At 39.7% G+C, this 20,946-nt stretch overlaps 1 protein-coding gene across 11 annotated transcripts in view; it reads right to left on the reverse strand.

Moving 5' to 3' along the window:
- The window catches only part of LOC126998800 (histone-lysine N-methyltransferase 2C-like), a 121,327-nt gene that overhangs the window by 66,260 nt on the left and 34,121 nt on the right, over positions 1-20,946 (reverse strand). For 9 of the 11 annotated variants that reach the window (XM_050860856.1, XM_050860864.1, XM_050860863.1 and 6 more), the window contains exons 17-24: positions 19,085-19,262; positions 15,293-15,393; positions 11,988-12,168; positions 6,869-6,977; positions 4,192-4,355; positions 3,828-3,965; positions 2,385-2,570; positions 1-556 (exon numbers count right to left, since the gene is read on the reverse strand). The exon at positions 1-556 is cut by the window's left edge and continues 486 nt beyond it. In XM_050860856.1, coding sequence (XP_050716813.1) covers positions 1-556; positions 2,385-2,570; positions 3,828-3,965; positions 4,192-4,355; positions 6,869-6,977; positions 11,988-12,168; positions 15,293-15,393; positions 19,085-19,262 — 1,613 coding nt within the window. The remainder of the gene's footprint in view (positions 557-2,384; positions 2,571-3,827; positions 3,966-4,191; positions 4,356-6,868; positions 6,978-11,987; positions 12,169-15,292; positions 15,394-19,084; positions 19,263-20,946) is intronic. The other 2 variants (XM_050860857.1, XM_050860862.1) reach the window with 2 other exon arrangements.

Below are 20,946 nucleotides of genomic sequence, written 5' to 3' on the forward strand. Positions count from 1 at the left end.
CAGAGCCTGATGATGGCAAAGAGCCCAGAGGAGCAACCGGTGGTTGATTGGGACGTAGAGTTGAAGCTGCTGGGAGTGTAATAGGCCCTGATGATGTTGGAGCTACAGTAGATTCTTTACTTACAGAGAGGTTACTTGAAGTCTGAGTGGCAGGAGACTCAGTTGGAGTACTACTGACACTTGTTTCACTATCTGCACAGGCAGATCCTTCACCCTCAACTGTGCCTATAGTAGATGCTGGAGGTATAGTTGTTGAGAGCGTTGAGTCTTGACTATCTTCAGCTCCATCCTCAGGTAAATTTTTCATAATATCAGCAACATCGTCTAAATTAAAGCCTGGGCCAAGAATATCTGTTAATTTGGTTCCATTGCCACTACCACTTGGAATGTCAATAGTGTCTTGTGAAATGTCTTCATCTCCTGTTAAATTAGCATCATCATCTTTCATTGAACCACTTATTATGTCATGCATAAATATGTCAGTGATGTCTCCACCCTGAGCAAAAATGGCATCAATAGCTTCATTGTTTTCATCTTCTTCTGCCATTTCTTCTTCCTGAAAAGATATTGAGCCAGAGTGAATTACAGTAGAACAAGAAAAAAACAATGTTTTTTACTTTTATAAAAGCTTGTGAAATTATCTTTCAAAACAGATTGAGAATAAAACAGAGGATACGTTATGAACTTTACTAAGATTTTATGCCAGAATGGTGTATATTACTGAAGAAAGAGATAGCAGGCCTTCAAAGTCAAGCATAGCAAAAACATAATGAAAAACAAATACAGCAATATCACAATACATCAATAGAAAGTTTTCAGCTAAACAAATTTGATGGAATCAAGTTCCATGCTATTGAGTCTCTCCTCATAAGTCCGATCTCTAAGTTCCGGTACCATCTTAGTTGCCACTCTCTGCACTCTCCAGCTTTCTTATGTTCTTCTTCTCGTTTTTTTTTTTTTTTTTTTTGTGTGTGTGTGTGTGTGTAACATGATTGCAGTATTGAAGGTGATAAAGGAAATTGACATACACGATTTGATTTGCGGACTCGGATTGAAAAAAAAAAAAAAAAAAAAAAAGAGTCCGTGGGGGAAAAAAAAAAAAAAACAAAAAAAAAACAAAAAAGTCAAATCAGGCAGTAGATGGGGCAGCACTGGCACTAGATGGCACTTAACTGGCACTACACGTACCTGCAGTCTTGCTGTACACTAGTACTGATCGTGCTTAATGTGGATATAGTATGTGTATTTTATATATATGCAATTTATGTGTATTATGTTATAGTAATAATATGTAATATAGGACAGTATAGGAGTTACAGGGCGAGTTGTGTTGGGGGTGGGTTGTGTTTCGTAAACATAGGGTAAAGGGCAAGGGGGTAAGCGGACATTTTCCATTGCCGGACATTTGCCATTCCCGGACAAGCCTTCCCCCCTTTTAGTCCGGCAAATCGAGGGTTGAGTGTACTCTGTTCTAACTGAGATAGGGGAGCAACAAGAGGACATGAGAGAGGTTGAGAATTGCTAAATGATAAAAAAATATCAAGATATACAGGTTTCCCAATAGATGCATAAATCAATGGTTTGACACACTGAGACTCAGAGACAGGACACCACAAGCATAGCTCATTTTTTTCATATCAACTATGTAAACTATGTAAATACACTTATTCACACATACACACTTTATACATACATACACATACTCACACAGACTAACATCACTACTATGAAGAGAAAGCCTTCTTCACCAGTATTTATCACTAGAAACATGTAATATAAGTACTATGAACAGCTTTCTTCATCTGCATATCCTTTTCCCTACAACTTGCAAAATTTAAAAAGGAGAGCATTGAGAAATTTCTCCAAAATTAATTTACCATGCTTTTGATAATTCCTCTGTCCTCTATGTGCAATGAGCAATTTATAGCCTTTTTATATCATAGTTTGCTTTTGCACTCTCTTCTTTGATTGATCGATTGGGATATTTGATCAAGACTTTGCAACTACCAAGGTAATATGGTGCCAAATAAGCTGTTTATAAGGGAAGGTTACTTAAAAGACAAAATTAAAGGTGCCTAATATAATTCATAAAAATTATGCAACTGACAAGATGTTAGAAATTGGGTTTGACTAACTCTTAAAAATTGGCCTAATGGAGATGGCAGACATCAAACACTAGCATGTATCCCATGACTTAGTCTTGTGATATTTTTATTAATTTCCCCCAAAAAACAGCAAATATGGGAACCAACCAATGGGGAGGCAGTGAATAACTTGGGTTTACTGTCCTATGGATAACTATTACAAATCAAAATGTGCAGACCAAAACTTTATTTCTATATCACTGCAATGTCTCTGTGATAAAACAGATGAATTATCATTACCTTATGATCTTTTTCTTTTTTATCATCAGTGTCCTTCCTTTCCCGCTTCTTGGAATCTCCTGCATCCTCGGACTTTATTTGGTGAGGTCCTAAGCATTTCGTGTCCTGAAGGCTCGCAGTGTCAAGCAATTTGTCATGGCCATGCTGCTGCTTGTTTTGTGCAGCCTGAATCAACTGGAGTTCATCCTGGCAAAAGAAAAAAAATCACATACCTTGAATTGCGGCATACAAGTCGACCAGGCGTATAAGTCGATTAAGAAAACATCAGTGGAAAAGGACCTGGGAGTAACTGTATCGGATAATTTGTCACCAGAGAAACAAATAAACAGAATTGTAGGTGAAACATACAACCTGGTGAAAAATATATAAATTGCTTTTCAATACATGAGATGAGGAAATGATGAAAAACTGATTGTTACCACAATACCTCCAAGGTTGGATTACGCAGCAATGGTATGGTCACCAAGTACAAAGACAAATATAAGGAAAGTAGAAAGGATTCAGAGGGCAGCAACAAAGATGGTTCCAGGACTAAAAGATTTACATATGAAGAGATTGAAGCGGCTAAACCTACCCACACTGGAACAGAGGAGGGAGAGAGCTCTGATTGCAGTATATAGGGTATGAGTGGGATTGAGAAAGTGGACAAAGAAGATCAAACAATATAGGATGCAAAAGAATCAAGAGGTCATGGAAGAAAGATGAAAAAGGAAGCCTGTAGATGAGACATAAAGAAGAACAGCTTTCCAAAGACTGGTGGAGGCCTGGAACAGCCTGGAAAAAAAATGTGGTTCCTGCAAAGATGATTCATGAATTTAAGCCCAAGTTGGATTATAGTAGAGAGACATGGGACAGCACGAACATAGCTCCTCTCTCATATACAAAAACTTGGTAAATGCAACTATGTAAATACACACACGCATGGCAGCATACACAAATAAATAAATAAATTGAAAAAATAATACAGGCTGCGATGATTAGGAATTCAAGAAAGGCGGTAAATAAGAATAAGGGAGACCCTTCCTCCCTCCTTCACGCATACAAGATACACGCATGCATGTACACACCCTCTCACTCTATCTTTCCATTTATATGTCAATCCATGTATCTATTTCTTCTATCTATCTAGAAAGAGAGAAACTATGCCTCATGCTGCCATTCTTAATTTTTGGGACACTTCAAAGATTCTTAAATTTTGGGGGATAAACTTGCCTAATTTTGATTAGTGAAGTTGGCAATTATGAGATCATTAGTTTTGGGGGTCCACTGTATTTGTTTTGGTAAAGGTTTAATTGTAACCAATTAGATCAACTCTCATAAGTACATTATTTCATTTGTTCATTCCTTGATATACATGGAAGTTCTCAGAAGCAAGTACCAGCATAAATCATGGCACTACTGTATGGAGTTACAGAAAAATGAATGGACAAGAACACTGCTAACCTTTGATAGTGTAATGGCAGATTTTGCTTTCTGCATCTCTAGTACATCCTCATCTAGTTCTTCATCCAGGCCAACGATCTGCTTCATTTCTTCCTCTAGATTACTTGTATCCATCAGATTTCTACCAAAGAAAGCCTCCTGAAAAAAAAAAAATATATAAATAAATAAATAAATAAAGTGAGCAAGAGAGATGGGGGGGGGGGCAGTGTTTAGGGGGGGAAGGAAGGAAGGAATGAAGGTGGGGAAAGGGCAACACCCAGGATGTGGCTAAAGAAAGTTTGGATTCTCAGTAAGAAATATCAACAAAAAGAAATTGAATGTGGCTAGAGAAAGTTTGAATTCCCTGTAAGAAATATCAACAAACCTGAATATAAGATGGGAATTTCTCCAGGAGCTTGATTTTCTTCTTAGTTCTCCAATTACTCCTTTTCCTTCTTAGCTCTAAAACTTGTGGATCCAGAAGAGCTTCCTCTCGGGCTTTTTCTTCATCTTTTTTACCCCTAGCTCGAACTTGGAAACCTCCAATACCTGCCAAGATTCATCAAAATAAATACAATAGTTCAGATATTGCTAGAAAATAATGACTGAAGTGCCAGTGTGCTGAAATACCTAAAAGATGGTCATCTATTTGAGAAAATGTACATGAAACTTATACTACAAAAATCATCATAGAAATAAAGATATTAATTCACGAGTTACAATGGAGTGCTGCTATCAATGATCACATGAGGGCTAACTATAATATACATTGATGTAAACTATCTAGATACTGAATATTGTGAAAAAAGGTAAAATGAGGATGGCAAGAAGTATAATATACCAGTGCCAGGAAACAGGTTAACAGGATGGACAAATGCATCAAATGGCATGTTGACTGCATGGACACTATACAGTGGAACCTCGGTTATCAAACGACTCATCTAAAACAAATCAGTTCCAGAATATATTTTCTGAACAAAAAATGAACCAGTTTCTGAAAAAAATCTTGCTTCCTGAACAGGCAAGTTCCACGGGCTGAGGTCAGTGAGATGGATGGAGGGAGATTCAGTTATGCTGCAGCCTCTGATCAATAGTTTCCCTCTCAAACAGACCATATTGGCTATACATACAGCACCACACTTGAGCATCTGGACAACTGTCTACTAGGAGGTACTTTCCACTGAGTTCAAGTTATAGACTAGAGTGCATTTGAGGCTGGCCCTGGGATACATGGCCTGGGTGACGCCACCATTCCAAACCGATGATTACACACACTTCAGTCCTACCCAATTTCCTGACACTACCATTTGACATCAAGAAAACTGAATACAGCATTGTCAATCCTAAATTCTTATCATCCCGACTTTCGTGCATTATCACCCCGAGTTTCGCACTCCTTTGACATGTAACATGATGATGTACGGGTCACGTCTACCTACCGTCAGCGTCACGCGCGATTTCTTTAGGCAGTGTCACACTGGCCGTTTTCCTTCAACCATTGGGGCTACTGGCTACTGAGGTTGTCCGTGTGCCCAACTGGGAGAGAATTGTCGGTTGTCCATACAGATGGAAAACGGTTGGGAGTATGAGCAACCACGCGGCTGTATGTAAACAAACAGACGACAGCAGTGGCTGAGTGAGGAACAGTGGAAAATGGCCAACCAGGAAACTCGTAAAGTGGACTGGCAAAGCTGCTTTGTTTACAATTTAATTGATACAGGGCGACTAATTGTTTACGTTGTGAATATGGACAACCGAACTTGGACGTGTGTGATGCACACCCAGAAAAGTTGGAGTTGCCGATCGCCCCTATCGCCAACACGGTTGGGGGAGAAAGGCCCACTGTGACACCAGCAGCTTTAAGGCGCAGTCACGCAAGCTAGTTTCTTGGGAATTTTCCACCAAAATTATCTCATGACAATTTTCTGCCTCAAATTCATCCTCAAGTTTGGTCGCATGAAGAACTGTTGCATTCTGGGATATATCAGCTGAAAAGCAAAACAAACAATGGATCCAGACATTGCAGAGTTTGCTATGTGGTGTTTGAAGAAAAAGAAAAAAAAGAAAAGAAAGCATTCATTGGTTCGTGAGTGGTGAGGTCGGAGACAAAAGGAGGGTGTGTTACAGCTTGTTACCGTTAAATGCTACGAGAACTTAGCAGTGAGGACCTAGACACGATGAGGAAGTGGCTACGTTTGGACAAGACTTAAGTCCAAGGTCTGCTCAACCTGATTACTCCAAGCTTATCTAGGTTCGTGGAACTCATTGTGGTACTGGAATAAACATGCGGACAGCTACTGAACCGATCAGCTGATACACTCTTCTTCTTGTGACCACAACTCACAGCCCTCACAAGAAAATAACCAACATGCAGGTGGCTGAGTTTCTGACTAAAATTTTGATAAGTTTCACGTGAAATGTAGCTGACTTTGAATCTCTGAATAAAATTCCCGAGAAACTAGCGGTTGGGTGACCGTGTTCACACGTGCTGGGGTGAGATTCACAGGGATGCGCGCTAATGACCCGTGGTAAAAGCTATGAACAATGATTTAACTATCAACGTTGACTTCAGATTCACAAAGCTTTAATTTCATCATAGTTAGAGGCCTCTGATTGGATGAGCGCCGTCGGTGACGCCATCGGACTCGGCGAATCATAAGCGTGTTTTCAGAATTGTCAGACAATTGTCAGGCAGCCAACCGCCTTTAGCTGCAGCTTCAAAACAACCCGTTCTCTCTTCACATTTCCTTCTTATTTACACAGTACGTATTTTGAGATAACAAGGGAGTAAAGTGTGGAAAAAGTCAGCTTCTTCATAAGCCAGAACAAATTAGTGCTTTTTCAGTGTTTTCAATACTCCGAGCTCTGCGATCCGTGAGTTTAGCGCTATACCCTCAGAACGAAGCAAGCGCGAAACTTGAGAGGGTACTGCAAGAACAAAAAAAAGCATTTAAGTATTAAGTTAACATCAACAGTATCAAAAAATACAAGGGGGATAAACTAGTTCAACATTTTGAACAGTAAAATAGACAGCAATAACAAAAACAACAAGCAAAATTTACCCAAAGTTTTGATGTTCCGGTATCTGCGTTTCCGAAGAGTAAATGTTCCTGGCTCTAGGCCAGGTAAGGTGTAAAATCCATCAGGCAGATCAGGTGGTGTACCATCCTCCTGTAATTTATAAAGATTACTATGTGAAAAAAAAAATCTATTTTTACAGGCACTTTTTCTGTACAGTAAAAATATTCATGAGATTATATTAAGAGTGTGACTGGTGCTGTACATCAGGCTCACTCAGACACTATATGCCTGACAGCAGAGCAATTTCCTTATAAGGCTACCAAACTGCATGAATAATCCCTAATGATGCAATAAATAAATGTAAATAAATAAAAAGAAAAATATGTTAGTGGAGCCCAATCATCAAACTTAATCAATTCCTAGACTCTTTGGAAACAGATTTGTTTGAAAATTAAAACCATTTACCTATACAAATTAATGTGAAAATGAATACTGAAGAGGAGGAAAAGTTTGAAGAAGTAGATGAAATAACTAGATTGGGAAGATACAAGAAAGGAAAAAACAGACCATTAAAGATAAAGCTAAGGACCCAAATGGCAACAGAAACCATACTAAATAGGTCGTGGAAACTAAACAACTCTGAACAATATAAGCAAATATATGTGAGGAGGAATATGTCAGAGGATGAATGAATGAAAGTAAAGGAAATGATAAATGAAGAAAAAAAAAGAAATGATGAAAGGTCAGATGAAAAGAAGAATATTTTTAGGGAGAATGAAGAACGAAAAACTGATGAAGTGGTGGATAGGAGGCGAAAAGAGGGAGTAAGGGTGTTGATAGAAAGAGGGGAAAAAAAGGGAGAAAAGAAGAAAGGTTTAAAGATTGCATACACAAACATAGATAGTCTTGTATCAAAGAAAATTGAACTAACTGATTATTTAAGGGAGAGTGATCCGGATATTATATGTATACAGTCACCTCTTGATTATCACGACGTTTACGTTCCTGGAGATGTCGTGTTATTCAAAATCGCGTTATTTAAACATAATTTCCCCGTAAGAAACAATAGTAATAGGGGGGGTTACGTTCCTGGACACTGGGTAAGTCTGCCTATTTTGGGGATTTTGTTACTCTAACCTTAAAAAAACACATTATTAATACATTAGTAGGTTACAGAAACAACAAAAACACACGTTCTCATTTTATTTACATTTGTACTTCACTTTCAACACTCGACACTTGCGTTGGCCACTGTCCCTCCTCACACCGCGTTCTGACGTTCTGACACTCTCCCGAAAATTGGTCACTTTCTATTATCAATTTCACAGCTCAACCTAAGCCAGTAGCTTTAGATTTATAAGCATTCGCTTAATCCATCCTTCCTCTTCAATCTGCCTCAAACCTGAAGTCTCAACGTCATGTGGTGTTTCCGTGGAGATGTGGTGAAGCGCAATAACTTTTAGGTCAGAGCAAGCTCGTGTTCGCAGCGCTGCGTACGTTTGGCAGCTGCCCTCCCCCTCCATGCACTCGACCCCATTACAAACCCCCTTCATTACCCTCATGTTTTCAACTTGATAACCCTGAAGGGTGGTGGGATGCATCTTCAGGGGCCTGAGTATCACTTCCACCATCACCGTAATGAGGTTGAGCTACAGGATGGCCACCAAACTGAGGTTGCACAATAATGGGGCTCAGCCTTCCTGATAAGACGAGGGGTGTGAGTTCAATGTTGTTGATGTCACTGTCTTCACCACTAACACTGATTTCAAAGCTTGAAAAAGTCACTTTCACTATCACAGAGGTCTTTTCTTCCCCAGCATACCAATCCAAAACTTCCAACTTCTTTTCAATGGTGAGTGTCTTTCTTGATTTCTTGGCAGCACTTTCCTGTGAGGAGTAGGAAGGACGCTTGGGTGCCATAGTGGAGGTGAAAATGCAGTGTATTCCAGAGTGAAGAGAAACAGAGCGTCTCAGCGCGGTTCCTGCCAGAAGTAGCATGGGTGCGCATGACGTCATCGATATAACGCGCGTTAAATCGAAAATATCACATTAGTTAATCGTATCTCCTTAAATATAAACTAGTGTTAAATCAAAAACGTGTTGTTTAAACTCATGTTAATCAAGAGGTGGCTGTAGTTGAAACAAGGCGGGGCTGCTCGCACACATGCGCCTAGCTGCCTGGATCCCACTCACCGTGCTTCCCGCGGCCAATGGAAAGACCCAGAGGGTGGGTAAGAGCAAGAATGGGAGTCAAGGACCACAACAAGGTGTGAAAAAACCCGGTTTTAGCAGCTTTTTCCTTTTCCTTTCGGGTCATATCGCAATTTCAGTTTTCAATAAAAATCAAATTTTTGGAGTCCTTATCGCAAACTCAGTGAATCGTAAACTTGAAACTCGCAATCCTGGAGACAGTACTGTAATGCGAAACAACTTCAAAAGTTCTGAACGTATCTTAAAAGTTTTACCTCTAAAAGAAAGCGTAAGATGTAAATTTCGTAGCCGAATTTTTGCTCTATACTGTTGTCCCTCAAAAAGTACGGGGGTTAGGGGCTCAGGACCCCCGCACTATCCGAAAATCCATGTAAAATTAGTGCCCCCCCTAGAAACACTCCTGGGCTGTGTTTGAGAGAGGGAATTGCGACTCTCGGTACATCCCGAGTGTTCTCAAATGCGTGATGTGGCAGCACGAGTTGCCAACTTGGCACTTCCATTACACTCCCGGATTTAAGAGGTGGAAGACCTCTGTGCTGTGATGATGTCATCAGGAAATATGGCGGCCCAAACAAACACATACATGCTTCCATTGCATCAGGAAGATCAGCATACCCCATTTTGCTGCGAGTGAGACGCCGTTACCATAGCAGCACTCTTGGAACATTGGCATTTACTGCGGCAAGAATTTCTTTTACACTATGATAGATACAATGAACACTGCTCTCATTCACGTGGTATGCTCTCCCTACCGCAATGTAACTCATCCCAAAACGTAACTTCTCTTAAATCTGAATTCTTCTGCAAGGTGAACACCTTTCTCGAACGCTTTGGGGTACTTTCAGCAGCAGGTGTTTTGGTAGAACAGTGTTGCCACTCACACCATGGCTACTTTGTGCGACGAGCGGGAAATTAAAAAATCCTAAAAAAATTCTTCCATGACAATCCGTATAAAACCGAAACCGTACTATTGGAAACCGTACTATTTGAGGGACGACTGTATATCTACAAGCATAAGTAATGAAATTCTTTGTAGGATTTTTTTTTGAGGGGAAAAAAGTATATTATTTTTTTCTTGATTTATATACAGTAGAGCCCCATTTAGCACAAGAATAAGGTGGATGAACGCGGTCGCGCTAACTGAATTCGCGCTAATTGAATAAAGTAACCAATATGAAAAAAATTATTCGGTGCACACGTGGGTCTGACTTTTGGGTTTGATAATTACTCAAAATACACAGTCATCAGTTATCGAGCCGTGATGGTGACTCTTGCGGCCCAAGGTGTCGGCGGCGTTAGCGGTGGCAGCAAGTGGGTGTGACAAGAGTTCGGCCCTAACAAAGGTTTGGTGGGCAGGGTGTGGGCATCGTGCCCGGCCAGGACGACATCACACTCGTTATTATCGAGCGTGTTACGATGACGGTGGCCACTCAATCAATAGTGACGCCTTGCCTCATCTGCCCCGCCGCGGCAGGTAATAGTGACTCCCCGCGGGGCCTACACGGCGAAGCTCACGCCCGTGGCGATGCCCCGAGGATGGCGGCGGAGGCAGCGGCGGGGCCGGGACACGGAGTGTGACAGTGGCTGCTGCAGCGCCACATGGGCGGCAAGCTATGCACCGCCTCCAGCAAGAGGTGGCAGGTGAGGCAGGCAGCCTCCGAGGGGGGCCAGGGGGGGCAGGACGACGGTAGAGAGCATGAGAGACTGGGACCAAGTGGGAAGTGGTGGCGGGGGGCTGTGTTGTGGTGTGAGGCAAGCAGCAGGCCACCCAGGCCACCGTGCATCATGGCAGCTTGGCGCAATTTTCAAAACTCAGTCGTGGTGGCTGCTCGCGCTAACTGAGGCTTTTGCGCTAATCATTTTTTTTCTTGGTAGATTGTGGCTCGCGCTAATTGCGGTTTGCGCTAATTGATCTCGTGCTAAGTGGGGCTCTACTGTATATCTTATAAAAAAAATTTAAAAACTGGCTTCCAAATGCAAGAAAACAATGTGCTCTCCTAAAGAGAGACAAGAAGTATGTCAAGAGTCTCGCTGAGGATGTTGAGAGCTATCTTAATGCGAATGACCTCTGACCTCCTTATCAAGCCCTGAACAAGCTCCGAGCCTCCAGTAAAATATATGTACTATAGTCAAACCATTTCAAATAGTCTGTTGAGGCGTTGGCTTCTGCAGGTCCTTTCCTCCACTCAGCTCTGCCACACAGTCCCAACACCTATCTCTTCTTCTCATATGTTACCTATAGGTAACATATGAGAGGCAAAATATGTGTTGGAACTGTGTGGCAGAGCAGAGGGGAGGAAAGGACCCACAAAAGTCAACGCCTCAACGGACTATTTGAAATGGCTTGACTATACCCATCGTTTGTAGTTTTAACGTTTGTGTTGATTTATGGTAAATATGATCACCAAGTGTTGAATGTATGTGAGCCTGCATCTACCTTGTGAATGCTAGAAGTCCAGTCCAGAAGGCAGCCCAAGATGTTTTGTCTCCTGAATATTTCATTTATTTCTATTTTGCTTTCTAGCATATCTAGTATAATTTAATTTCATGTTAGATGGGTATTATTTCTGAAGGTGTGGATATTTTGATTTCTGATCATAAAAATAAGTGTTCTACATACACGGTGCTGTGGTAGGCAACACTGAAGCTGTAAAAAAAGCTGGTAACAAAGAATAAAGTGTCGCTGTTTCCATGGAGACACATCCGAGGGGTCTCAATCAGCAAAGAGGTAAATTAATAGCCAATACAGTCTTTATTAATAAATCTGGTGTCAAAGCTCTTCTATGGGAGCAATTATTTAACATGCTCTTTACCAATACAAACTTGGGCAGTCTTTTATTACACCCATCCATCTCCTAGGTCATTCAATTTCAATTAATTATTACAAGCTACTTACAATATATTTACACACTCATACAGTTTTACAAGGCAATTTTAAGGGCACCTTACCTTGGCTTGAAGAATAGTTCCTTCTTTCATTCCATAAACCCAATGCCTTGGCTCTTCATTATCTAACTTATTTTCATCATCATCATCATCATCATCATCAATGTCACGACTTCCAGTGCTATCAATTGATGGACCACGACTGGTTCGCACTGTTTTGGGATTCCTGTTGTGTGTGATGATGCTAGTTTGAGAATTAATTTCATAATGAGTAACTCCTGTTCATGGCGGGAAAATACTATAGCAATGGTTTATTTCACTTAATATTCAGTACTAGATTCCAAACAGCATGCATAGTTATAACATACAAATAAACATATGTGAATTATTAACATTCAAACAACTATGGGCCATATTACAAGTCAAATACGAGAAGTTTCAAGTCCCTACAAATGTTGGTTTAAGGGCCATACTACAACTCCAATCCGAGAAGTTTCAGGTCCCTACACAGTTCGGGATAGTTATGTAGGGACCCGAAACTTCTTGAATTGGACTTGTAATATGACCCCTAGACCGACCTTTGTAGGGACCTGAAACTTCTCGGGTTTGAATCATAATACAGCCCTATATATCTTAAAATACTGAAACAAAGTGTTAAGATAAAGCTCTCATTTTCAAAATTGATAAGCAAACTAAAAAGATTGTGAGTGGCCTATTTGTTAACTTTTCATGATCCATGACCCAAATGAACATAGATTATGAATCCAATCTATTTTTTGTTGTTATTTCCTTTAATACAACATTTATTCCCAAATTTTTCTTCACATTAGTATACAATAAGGATTTCAGCCTTGAGTTATGTAATTTCTACTGTGAGGGTCATTTTTGAAAGAGCTGGGTGGAGTAATGAATAATAGTCATTGCAATAGAAAGGCTAGTACAGTTTGTTTAATAGAGGTGTATGTCTACCTAAGTAGAAACAGACTGGCTTAAAAGGAGACTAGTTATGGAAGTACAGAGAGAGAAACAGAATCCATAAGAGAGAAGTTTGGAAATCAAAGATCCTCGCAAGACTGTCAAAAGTTTTTGAGATTTGGAGAAATTTAAATAAATAACATGGTGGGAAAGGATATTTAGTTACACTAATCTGTTTGTTACTGATGTAAAAATAATGAAAAGAATGAGAGAGAAAGGGAGGAAAGGGACTGTAAAAGATAATGGTATATACTGACTAATTTTACAATTCAAGCATGGCAAAATATGCAATTTATCATTCTGAAAAGTTGAGAATGGGAAAAGGCACCATGAGACCAAGCTATCTATCAGCTATCTATATCTCCAATGCCTTGCTCCCTCGCGGGAACTTTCCTCCAGGGGATGACTGTTGCCAAGTGTTGTGATATTTATACAAAATCTTTGTTATTATCCTAAAAACTAAACAATCTTAACACTATATGACCTTATTAGGTTAACCAATTATTCAATTAAATTCATTTAAAGGTCGTAAATAGCTGACATACGAGAGGAAGCAAGAAGTCTTGAGTGTGTGTAGCAGGGATGTGGGGCGGGGCTGACTCGCATAGGCCTACACCCCACCGGCAAGTTTCAAATGGAAATACTATACCATTTGAGAGCTTACGCATAGACGGTCATGCCAGAGCGTTTAACTTAATTTTGACATTTTTCAACTAATTTCTTAAAATAGGGTGGTGGATCCTTCCCTTAAGATGAATATGAAGAAACCAAGGGTAATATTAAATATTCAGTTGCCAAGACAACACAATGATCAGAAAAAAAAAAAAAAAACGAGTTAGTGAATAAACATATCTAGGAAAAACAATTAGTGCAAACCCAGCCCATAAGACATATCAGAAATAGGAATGGGATGGAGTGCTTTTTATTGTAGTACTAATGTCCTGAATAACACCCTGCCATGCTCCTTGAAGAGAAAAGTGTACAATCAGTGCATCCTGCTACCCCAAACATATGCTTCAGAAACATGGTACTTCAAAGAAGATATAGAAAGCTAAAAAGAGGATGGAGAAAAATCCTGGAACAAATAAAAAAAATGGAAAAGACAGGATGTGAGCATCATGGATTAGGGAACAGACAAATGTTGAAGATATTTTCATTGTGATTAAGAACAAAAAATATATCAAATCAAATAATACACAGAACTTTTAACAGATGTACTAACAGTGTCAGAGTGGCACTGAAGGAATTGTATAGGACAAAGTGGTAAGATGAAATTAGAGCATGTTAGAGCAGGATGGAGCACACTATGATGTGACATCTCTTAGCTGGCGGCTTTGGTGAAGTTGCACGGGGATTTCCCCAATGATCACTGCTGCCACATTTCCCGAGCCCACGATACTCTCTCTCTCTCTCTCTCTCTCTCTCTCTCTCTCTCTCTCTCTCTCTCTGTGTGTGTGTGTGTGTGTGTGTGTGTGTGTGTTGTTTTATTAAAAAATGGCTTATTTTTACTGCTATTCCTTCACATTATATTCAAAATATAGTTGTGAAAGTACTTGCCCAACTCAGAACTACAATCAAAGCCAATAATATGTGGCAGCATTTTTTGAGAACTGGCATCCGAAAGCTCTGCCCGGGTGACGGGGTTGGGCTGGGTCATTGTCAAGTGTTGTTGCTCATGAGTGGCTTCATGTATTTTTTTCTTATTATTAAGAAATCAGCTTATTTTTACTTATATTCCTTCACTTTACATTCTAAATATAACTGAAAATACCTACCACCCCAGAACTATGATGAAAGCCAATAAAAAATGGCAATATCTTTTTAGCAACACTGTAAATTATGTATGCCTTGTTTCCTTTATTGGCGTAAAAATATCTTATGTATAATAAGTTTACTACTTTTTCATATATTGTAATGCTTAGAGCAAAAGTCTAAATACATGTTTATCTTATAGGGCATGCCTTTTACATAAATAACTGAGGTTATGCATTGCCGGCTTGGGAAACGTGGCAGCAGTGTTCATAGGGAAAATCCCCATGCGACTCCACCAAAGCCGCCAGTTATGAGATGTCGCACCATAACATCAGACAGTGGGAGATGGAGAACAATAGGAAAGGAGTTTGTCTTAGTGATGGCCAAAATGATATCCATTTTATAGAATGGAAAAGCATATATTTTTCTATTATGTGAAATAGGACAATTTAACTAGAACTACCAATATTTTACTGTGAGCAAGACGAACAATTAACTACAAGGACGACAAATGGAAAAAAAAAATTCCCACTTGAAAATAATAAAATCTAAAAGATAACAATAAAAATTTTGTTTATTTAAATATTTAACCTAAATATTTCTAATAAGCTAATCATTAAGAGCAAAATATGTTCACACACCTGGACTTCTTTTGTGGTTCAAGAGTCATGGTCTTGATCTGGAACATTCCACACTCAGAGAGACAAATGCCATCCACCCAAAACGAAGTTTTTGAAGTAACCTGAAAGACAATGTTTCAATAACATATTTTTGTGGTTGATTCATCATAGGAGTGCATAAAAAATATTGCTTACCAGCTTTTCTAATTACTTATGATCTCACTAACCAAAGAAGACTCAGACTCAAACCCAGACCCAGACCAAGACCACATTTCACTTGATTGGCTTTGCAAAAAAGTGCAGAAACAGAAACCCTGAAAGTTGGGACAATGCTTCTAGAGAAAAAGAGTAACTGATATGCACAGGTTATAAAACTTGCCAATTTGTTCAATGATTTCATTTTTTAGTTGATTGCTGTAACTGCACTTCCCACCAGTACTTAGCCTTTCTGGCAAGGCCTTTTCTTTCTCGTCTGCAATACTTTTCAAAAGGGGAAATTACCCTTCTAACCCTCCCCTTCAACATTCTGAAAATTAGTATCTCCATTATTTTTGCTACTGCGGCCTGGCTGCACTCAACTTTCTACTCTTGATCACCCCTATACTGTCCAAATCCCTTATGCAAGAGTTAACCAGCACATTCATTCTTTAATGCCTTCTGCTGGTAAACTCTGGAACAGCTTTCCTTTGTCTGTATTTCCTACTGCCTATGACTTGACCTCTTTCAAGAGAGGAGTGTCAAGACACCTCTTCTCCTGAAATTGACCTCTCTTTTGGCATCTTATTCTGTTTGAGTTTATTGGAGCATTACCTAGCAGGCTTTTTTGTTGACTTTTTTGTTTTGTGCCCTGGAGTTGTCTCCCTTGCTGTAAAAAAATATGAATCTCTCTCTCTCTCTTTCTCTCTCTCCACACAGTAGAACCTCGTTTATCCGGCACTCAAAACAAGGCATCCTCAAAACACAAGCAAATATCTGGGGCCCGAATTATTATTATTATTATTTTTTTTTTTTTTTGACAGTGGAGGGAAATTGGAAATGCAGGTTGAAAATCCCTTATCCAAAATTCCTAGAACCGAGAGTGTTGCGGATTTTGGATTTCTTTTTGGATTTCGGAATATTTTTATTTGAATCGAAATAAAATGAAAACTGAAATAGGGGATTATTCATGAGAGGGTAGCCTACTAATTCTGTGATGCTAACTGCTTATTTCTGGATAAAATATGATATTGTTTATTATGGAGATAATATTTTCTACAGAAATCACTTAATGATTGACTTTTCAATTGCCTGTTGTGCACCTGCCGCCGCCTGCCGCCCGCCGCCACAGCCGCAAAATAGCATGCAGAGAGGTTCAACATGCTTACTGTTTCTATATTTAACTCACCGCTTATAACTATCATAATTGGACAAATTAGAACAAAACCAGGCAAATTAATGTTTTTCCTGCTGTGTTTCCCCCCAGTGTGCATGTGTATTGAACAGCAGAGTGACTTATTTCTGCGAGGAGGTATTTCTTGCAACACCGACCCCGTACAGTGGACTGCTGCAACCATGTCCCGTCCTGCGCTGCATTACGAATTACCGCTGCCCAACACTGCGTGCCGAATAAATTTAAACTAACCAACTCTAACTCTACGTACGCCATTTGTTCTGTATTTGGCTGTCTGAATGGTTAAGCAGTTAAAATTCAGTATTTTAAAACTGTAGTGAGTGCATTTATCAGTGAACCACAAAACCAGTCCATAAATTTAAGTTTGCCAAGGGTCATCTTGAAATACGTTTAAAATATGAGTCGTAACGTCCCTCCCCTCCTCCTCCTGCCTCCATCAGCAGCTGGCGGCAGCTTTCAGTCATGGGAGTCTAGAGAAATTTTAGGCCAGTGTCACATTATGCGTCACCGCTGTTGCGGTGTCGCCGCATTTCCTGTACCATGTCACACTGTGCGGTAAAGCCGCACAGTGTGACAGTTTTTGCATAAAAAAATCATATTTAGGCAAATGCGATACATTTTTGCAATGGTGGAAAAAAAAAAAAAAAAAAAATGTAGACTACAGTAAAACTCTTTTAACCACAAATAATAGACATGCTAAAGTACATTAAAGTGAATTCCTACAAACCTAGCTGAAAAGACTGATTAATGGTAAACTATGGAAAATTGGCATATTTTCGTTCGCTAAAATTCATGACGAAAATCGGTCATAGGCATGTTTGGTGGATATAAGGTCTGGCAATGCACTCTTTTGTAGATACCAAAGGCAGAATCATTTTCCAAAATGAATTTTCAGTCGAAAAAAAAAAAAAAAAAAAAAATCAAAAGTATTTTACTATATGCGTAAAAGTCAATTTCAAGATAAATGTAATTTTGTGATGTACACTGCACTGCACCATACAGATCAAACAGTAAAGCATAATTTGCAAATATGTACTCATATGAAACTTTGACTAGTCCAGGGAGGTCAGTAGTGCGAGGCCAGGTCAAGTTCAGGTCACTCAAGGTCACGTTTAGGTCACCCGTGTGGCCCATGTCAGGGAGGCCTGACTGCCCCTTCCATGTCAAGGCTCCAAAATTTCTTCTATTTTCCACCTCTTCTGAGCATTTTGGCGCCTCAACTCAAGCAAAGCCTTCCTTTTCTTGCTTCTAAGTGTCGGTTTTGATATATTTTCACAAAAACAAAACAAAGCAACAGGTTGTCAACCCAGTATGCAGATATCGCTCCAAATGCTGCCGCTGCCGCAGTTATCGTACAAAACTATCAGTGCCAAATATATGCAAAAATATAGCCCCCAAAACGATCAAAATACAAGGAATGCAAGGCATATTGTGCCGATAGAGGACATGGCAGGGCGAATGGGCATTTAATGTGCGGCCATTCAAATAGTAAATGATGCGTTTTATGTTTGGCAGCTGTCGGCAGAAGCCAACAGTTTACCTCAAATATTTCCAAGTAATTAAATTTTTTTTTTACCCAAACCAAAAACCTCCACCTTAACCCTTTCATTGCTAAACACTCGCAGCGAGCATTAGGTGTATTTGATGGTGGTGCTAAACGCTCACTGCGAGCTCCACCCGCACTCAAATCTTCCACGTTTGAAAGTGTTCCAACACTAATTCTCACAACACAGGATTGCCAACTGAGTGTTTTTTTCTTTAAATTTGGCGGAAAATCATATCACCCCAGCACGGCAAATCTACGGACGAGTAACTGGTGGATGTTCTTGCCCAATATAGCGGTGTTTTTGCATAGCTTCACCTATCACCTGACTGATTCTTTGACCAAATAGTTGTAAATATTGCAGTTGGCAATACTCCCTTGCCAGAATCTGAAGGAGAGATGTCCGCAGTTCTCTCAATATGGCTGATCATTCCGCACGCACCAACCTAAGTGTTAACATTCAACACTCCCTGAACGTGCATGTACGTTCGCAAGAGAGGCATACATAAACGACTCCTATAGATCTGGACCTCCTCTTTCCAATGGTGTTTTTGGTTTGTTGCTATGATGAATAGTTTTTGAGATACAGAGGTTAAAATAGACCCCCCATTGGGCTGCCTGACTGCGCCTGGGGGGATAGTCGCATCCCGTCCCGCACGCAAGGAAAGAGTTAACCCTGTTATCCTCACATACTCTGATTACCCCTTCTTTGTAATATTTGCAACCTTGCCCTACCTCCATTTCAAGGTTTTTTCTTTCACCTCTGCTCTGATGTTCTACCTAAACTAGGCATCTTGCATATTCATTTTACAGTGTTTCATTCAGCCTTGATTCATTACTCAGCTGTTCTTATTCTTCTCTCTGAAAATCAATAAATTACCTTTGTCATTATGTCGGTAGGGCTCTGAGACCGTACAGGGCTTGCTGATGTAGAAGTAGTGACAGCTGTGGTAGTAACAATGCGGGTTGTACGGACAGGTGGCGTCAGAGGGAGCAGGTGGGGAGGTTGGACATCTTGGGGCCGGCATATCAGACATAAATAACCTTTGGCAACACACCTACAAGAAAAATATACTAATTTTAAAAAAGGCACTAAAAGCATCATATATTAGATGCTAAACAAGCTGAAAGGATACATTATTTACAGGGCTATACATACATAAATGAATTAATTTAGAGCCTAATAAATTGGGTAATAGTATTATTCATACAAGATTTAATAAATAGTACCCCAAAAGTTGAGAAATGCTGTATCTGTAGCATCACCAAAGCTAATCAATAATTATAAAGACCATACACTCACATGAGGTACTGCAAATATGTGGAAAAGTCATATGGGATCAAAACAATGTGGCTGTTGAAATTACAGTAAAAATTTAGTTATTCATACCAAATGCACCAACTTTTTCTACCTAATCACATGAACCTTCCTGTTTCAATCCTGTTTCCCCATGTCCTGATTAATCTCTCCCACTCACACATCCTGCCTCCATCCCCTCATGATCATCTCACATTTACAGATAAGATAATTATTCCAAACTATGATGATCAAAAGTTTCAGGACTGACAATTTCTCATTTCCGCTTGTGTAAAAATATATCACTATTTTTGTGTGAAAAATGCACCAGTTTTCGAGGAAATCTCAGTTCACAAACAAGCAGCAAGAATGTAGAGCTCAAAACAACTAAGAAACTAGCCATGAAATATGTGCAGGAACCTGTGCATCCGCAGGTCAAACCGTGGCTCACCGCAGTAGCCCACTCCACCACCAGTAACAACAACAGTGCAGCCCTATCATATGTATTTATCATAAAAAATAACAAATCTAACCTAACCTGGTAAAGGATGATTGTGGTAGGGTGAGGAAGGGTGATGTGGTGAGGTATTAGGTGAGAAAGAGTGTTGTGATGAAGAGAATGATGACAGCACCTCACCCCCCAACCGAACACCTGATGTGTACCCATCTTACCCAGACTTGCAAAAGAAGCCCTTGCTTGGGGTAACAAAGAATACAGTATTGAAGTAAAGTGACATCATCACTTTCTACGTCAATCTATTGCTGCCACTACTCACGATATATTATCACAGCCATCATTGTACTCAGAATAATCTTCACTTTCAATCCTTTCCTACCAACTCATCATTGTTTGCCTATATTTTCTTATGGTGCTTGGTGTGGATTCCATGGGGGCTCAGCTAGGATTTATTACATTATCTATAATCCACAAGTCAGATATACTGCCATAAAGAAGTGATGGAACCCATGAAATATAAACAGAACATTCAAAATCTGTGGCACACAAGAGTCTGATTAATCAATGATGACTGGCCGAGAGAACTGTGGAGAATTGAATAATATCAACAATGGCTGTTGTTTTAGGGTGATACAAAATATACAGCCTTAGTGTTGTTCCTGCAAGCAGAATACAGTTAAAGTAGCCAAAAGAGAATGTCAATCTGTGTCTAGATACTCCTTTCATGAAATGTTCATGTCATAGGAAGGAGGTGATTTTGGAAAACAAATTTCTGGAACTTTTGATGGAGAGGAAGAGAAAAAGTTCAACAGCCTTCCTAAACCTACTGAGAAGCAACATAATGCCCTTTCTTAAAACAAAGTTTGTCATGAGCAAGCAATGCAAAATATCATTGCACCATTTTATGCATTCAATTGAAAGTTGTAAAAGCCACAGCATTTAGCTTTGGAGTCATTTCTTTCTGCTGTTTCTTGTATTTAAAAAAAGA

The sequence above is a fragment of the Eriocheir sinensis genome, chromosome 15, assembly GCF_024679095.1.
Source record: "Eriocheir sinensis breed Jianghai 21 chromosome 15, ASM2467909v1, whole genome shotgun sequence".
Taxonomy (NCBI): domain Eukaryota; kingdom Metazoa; phylum Arthropoda; class Malacostraca; order Decapoda; family Varunidae; genus Eriocheir; species Eriocheir sinensis.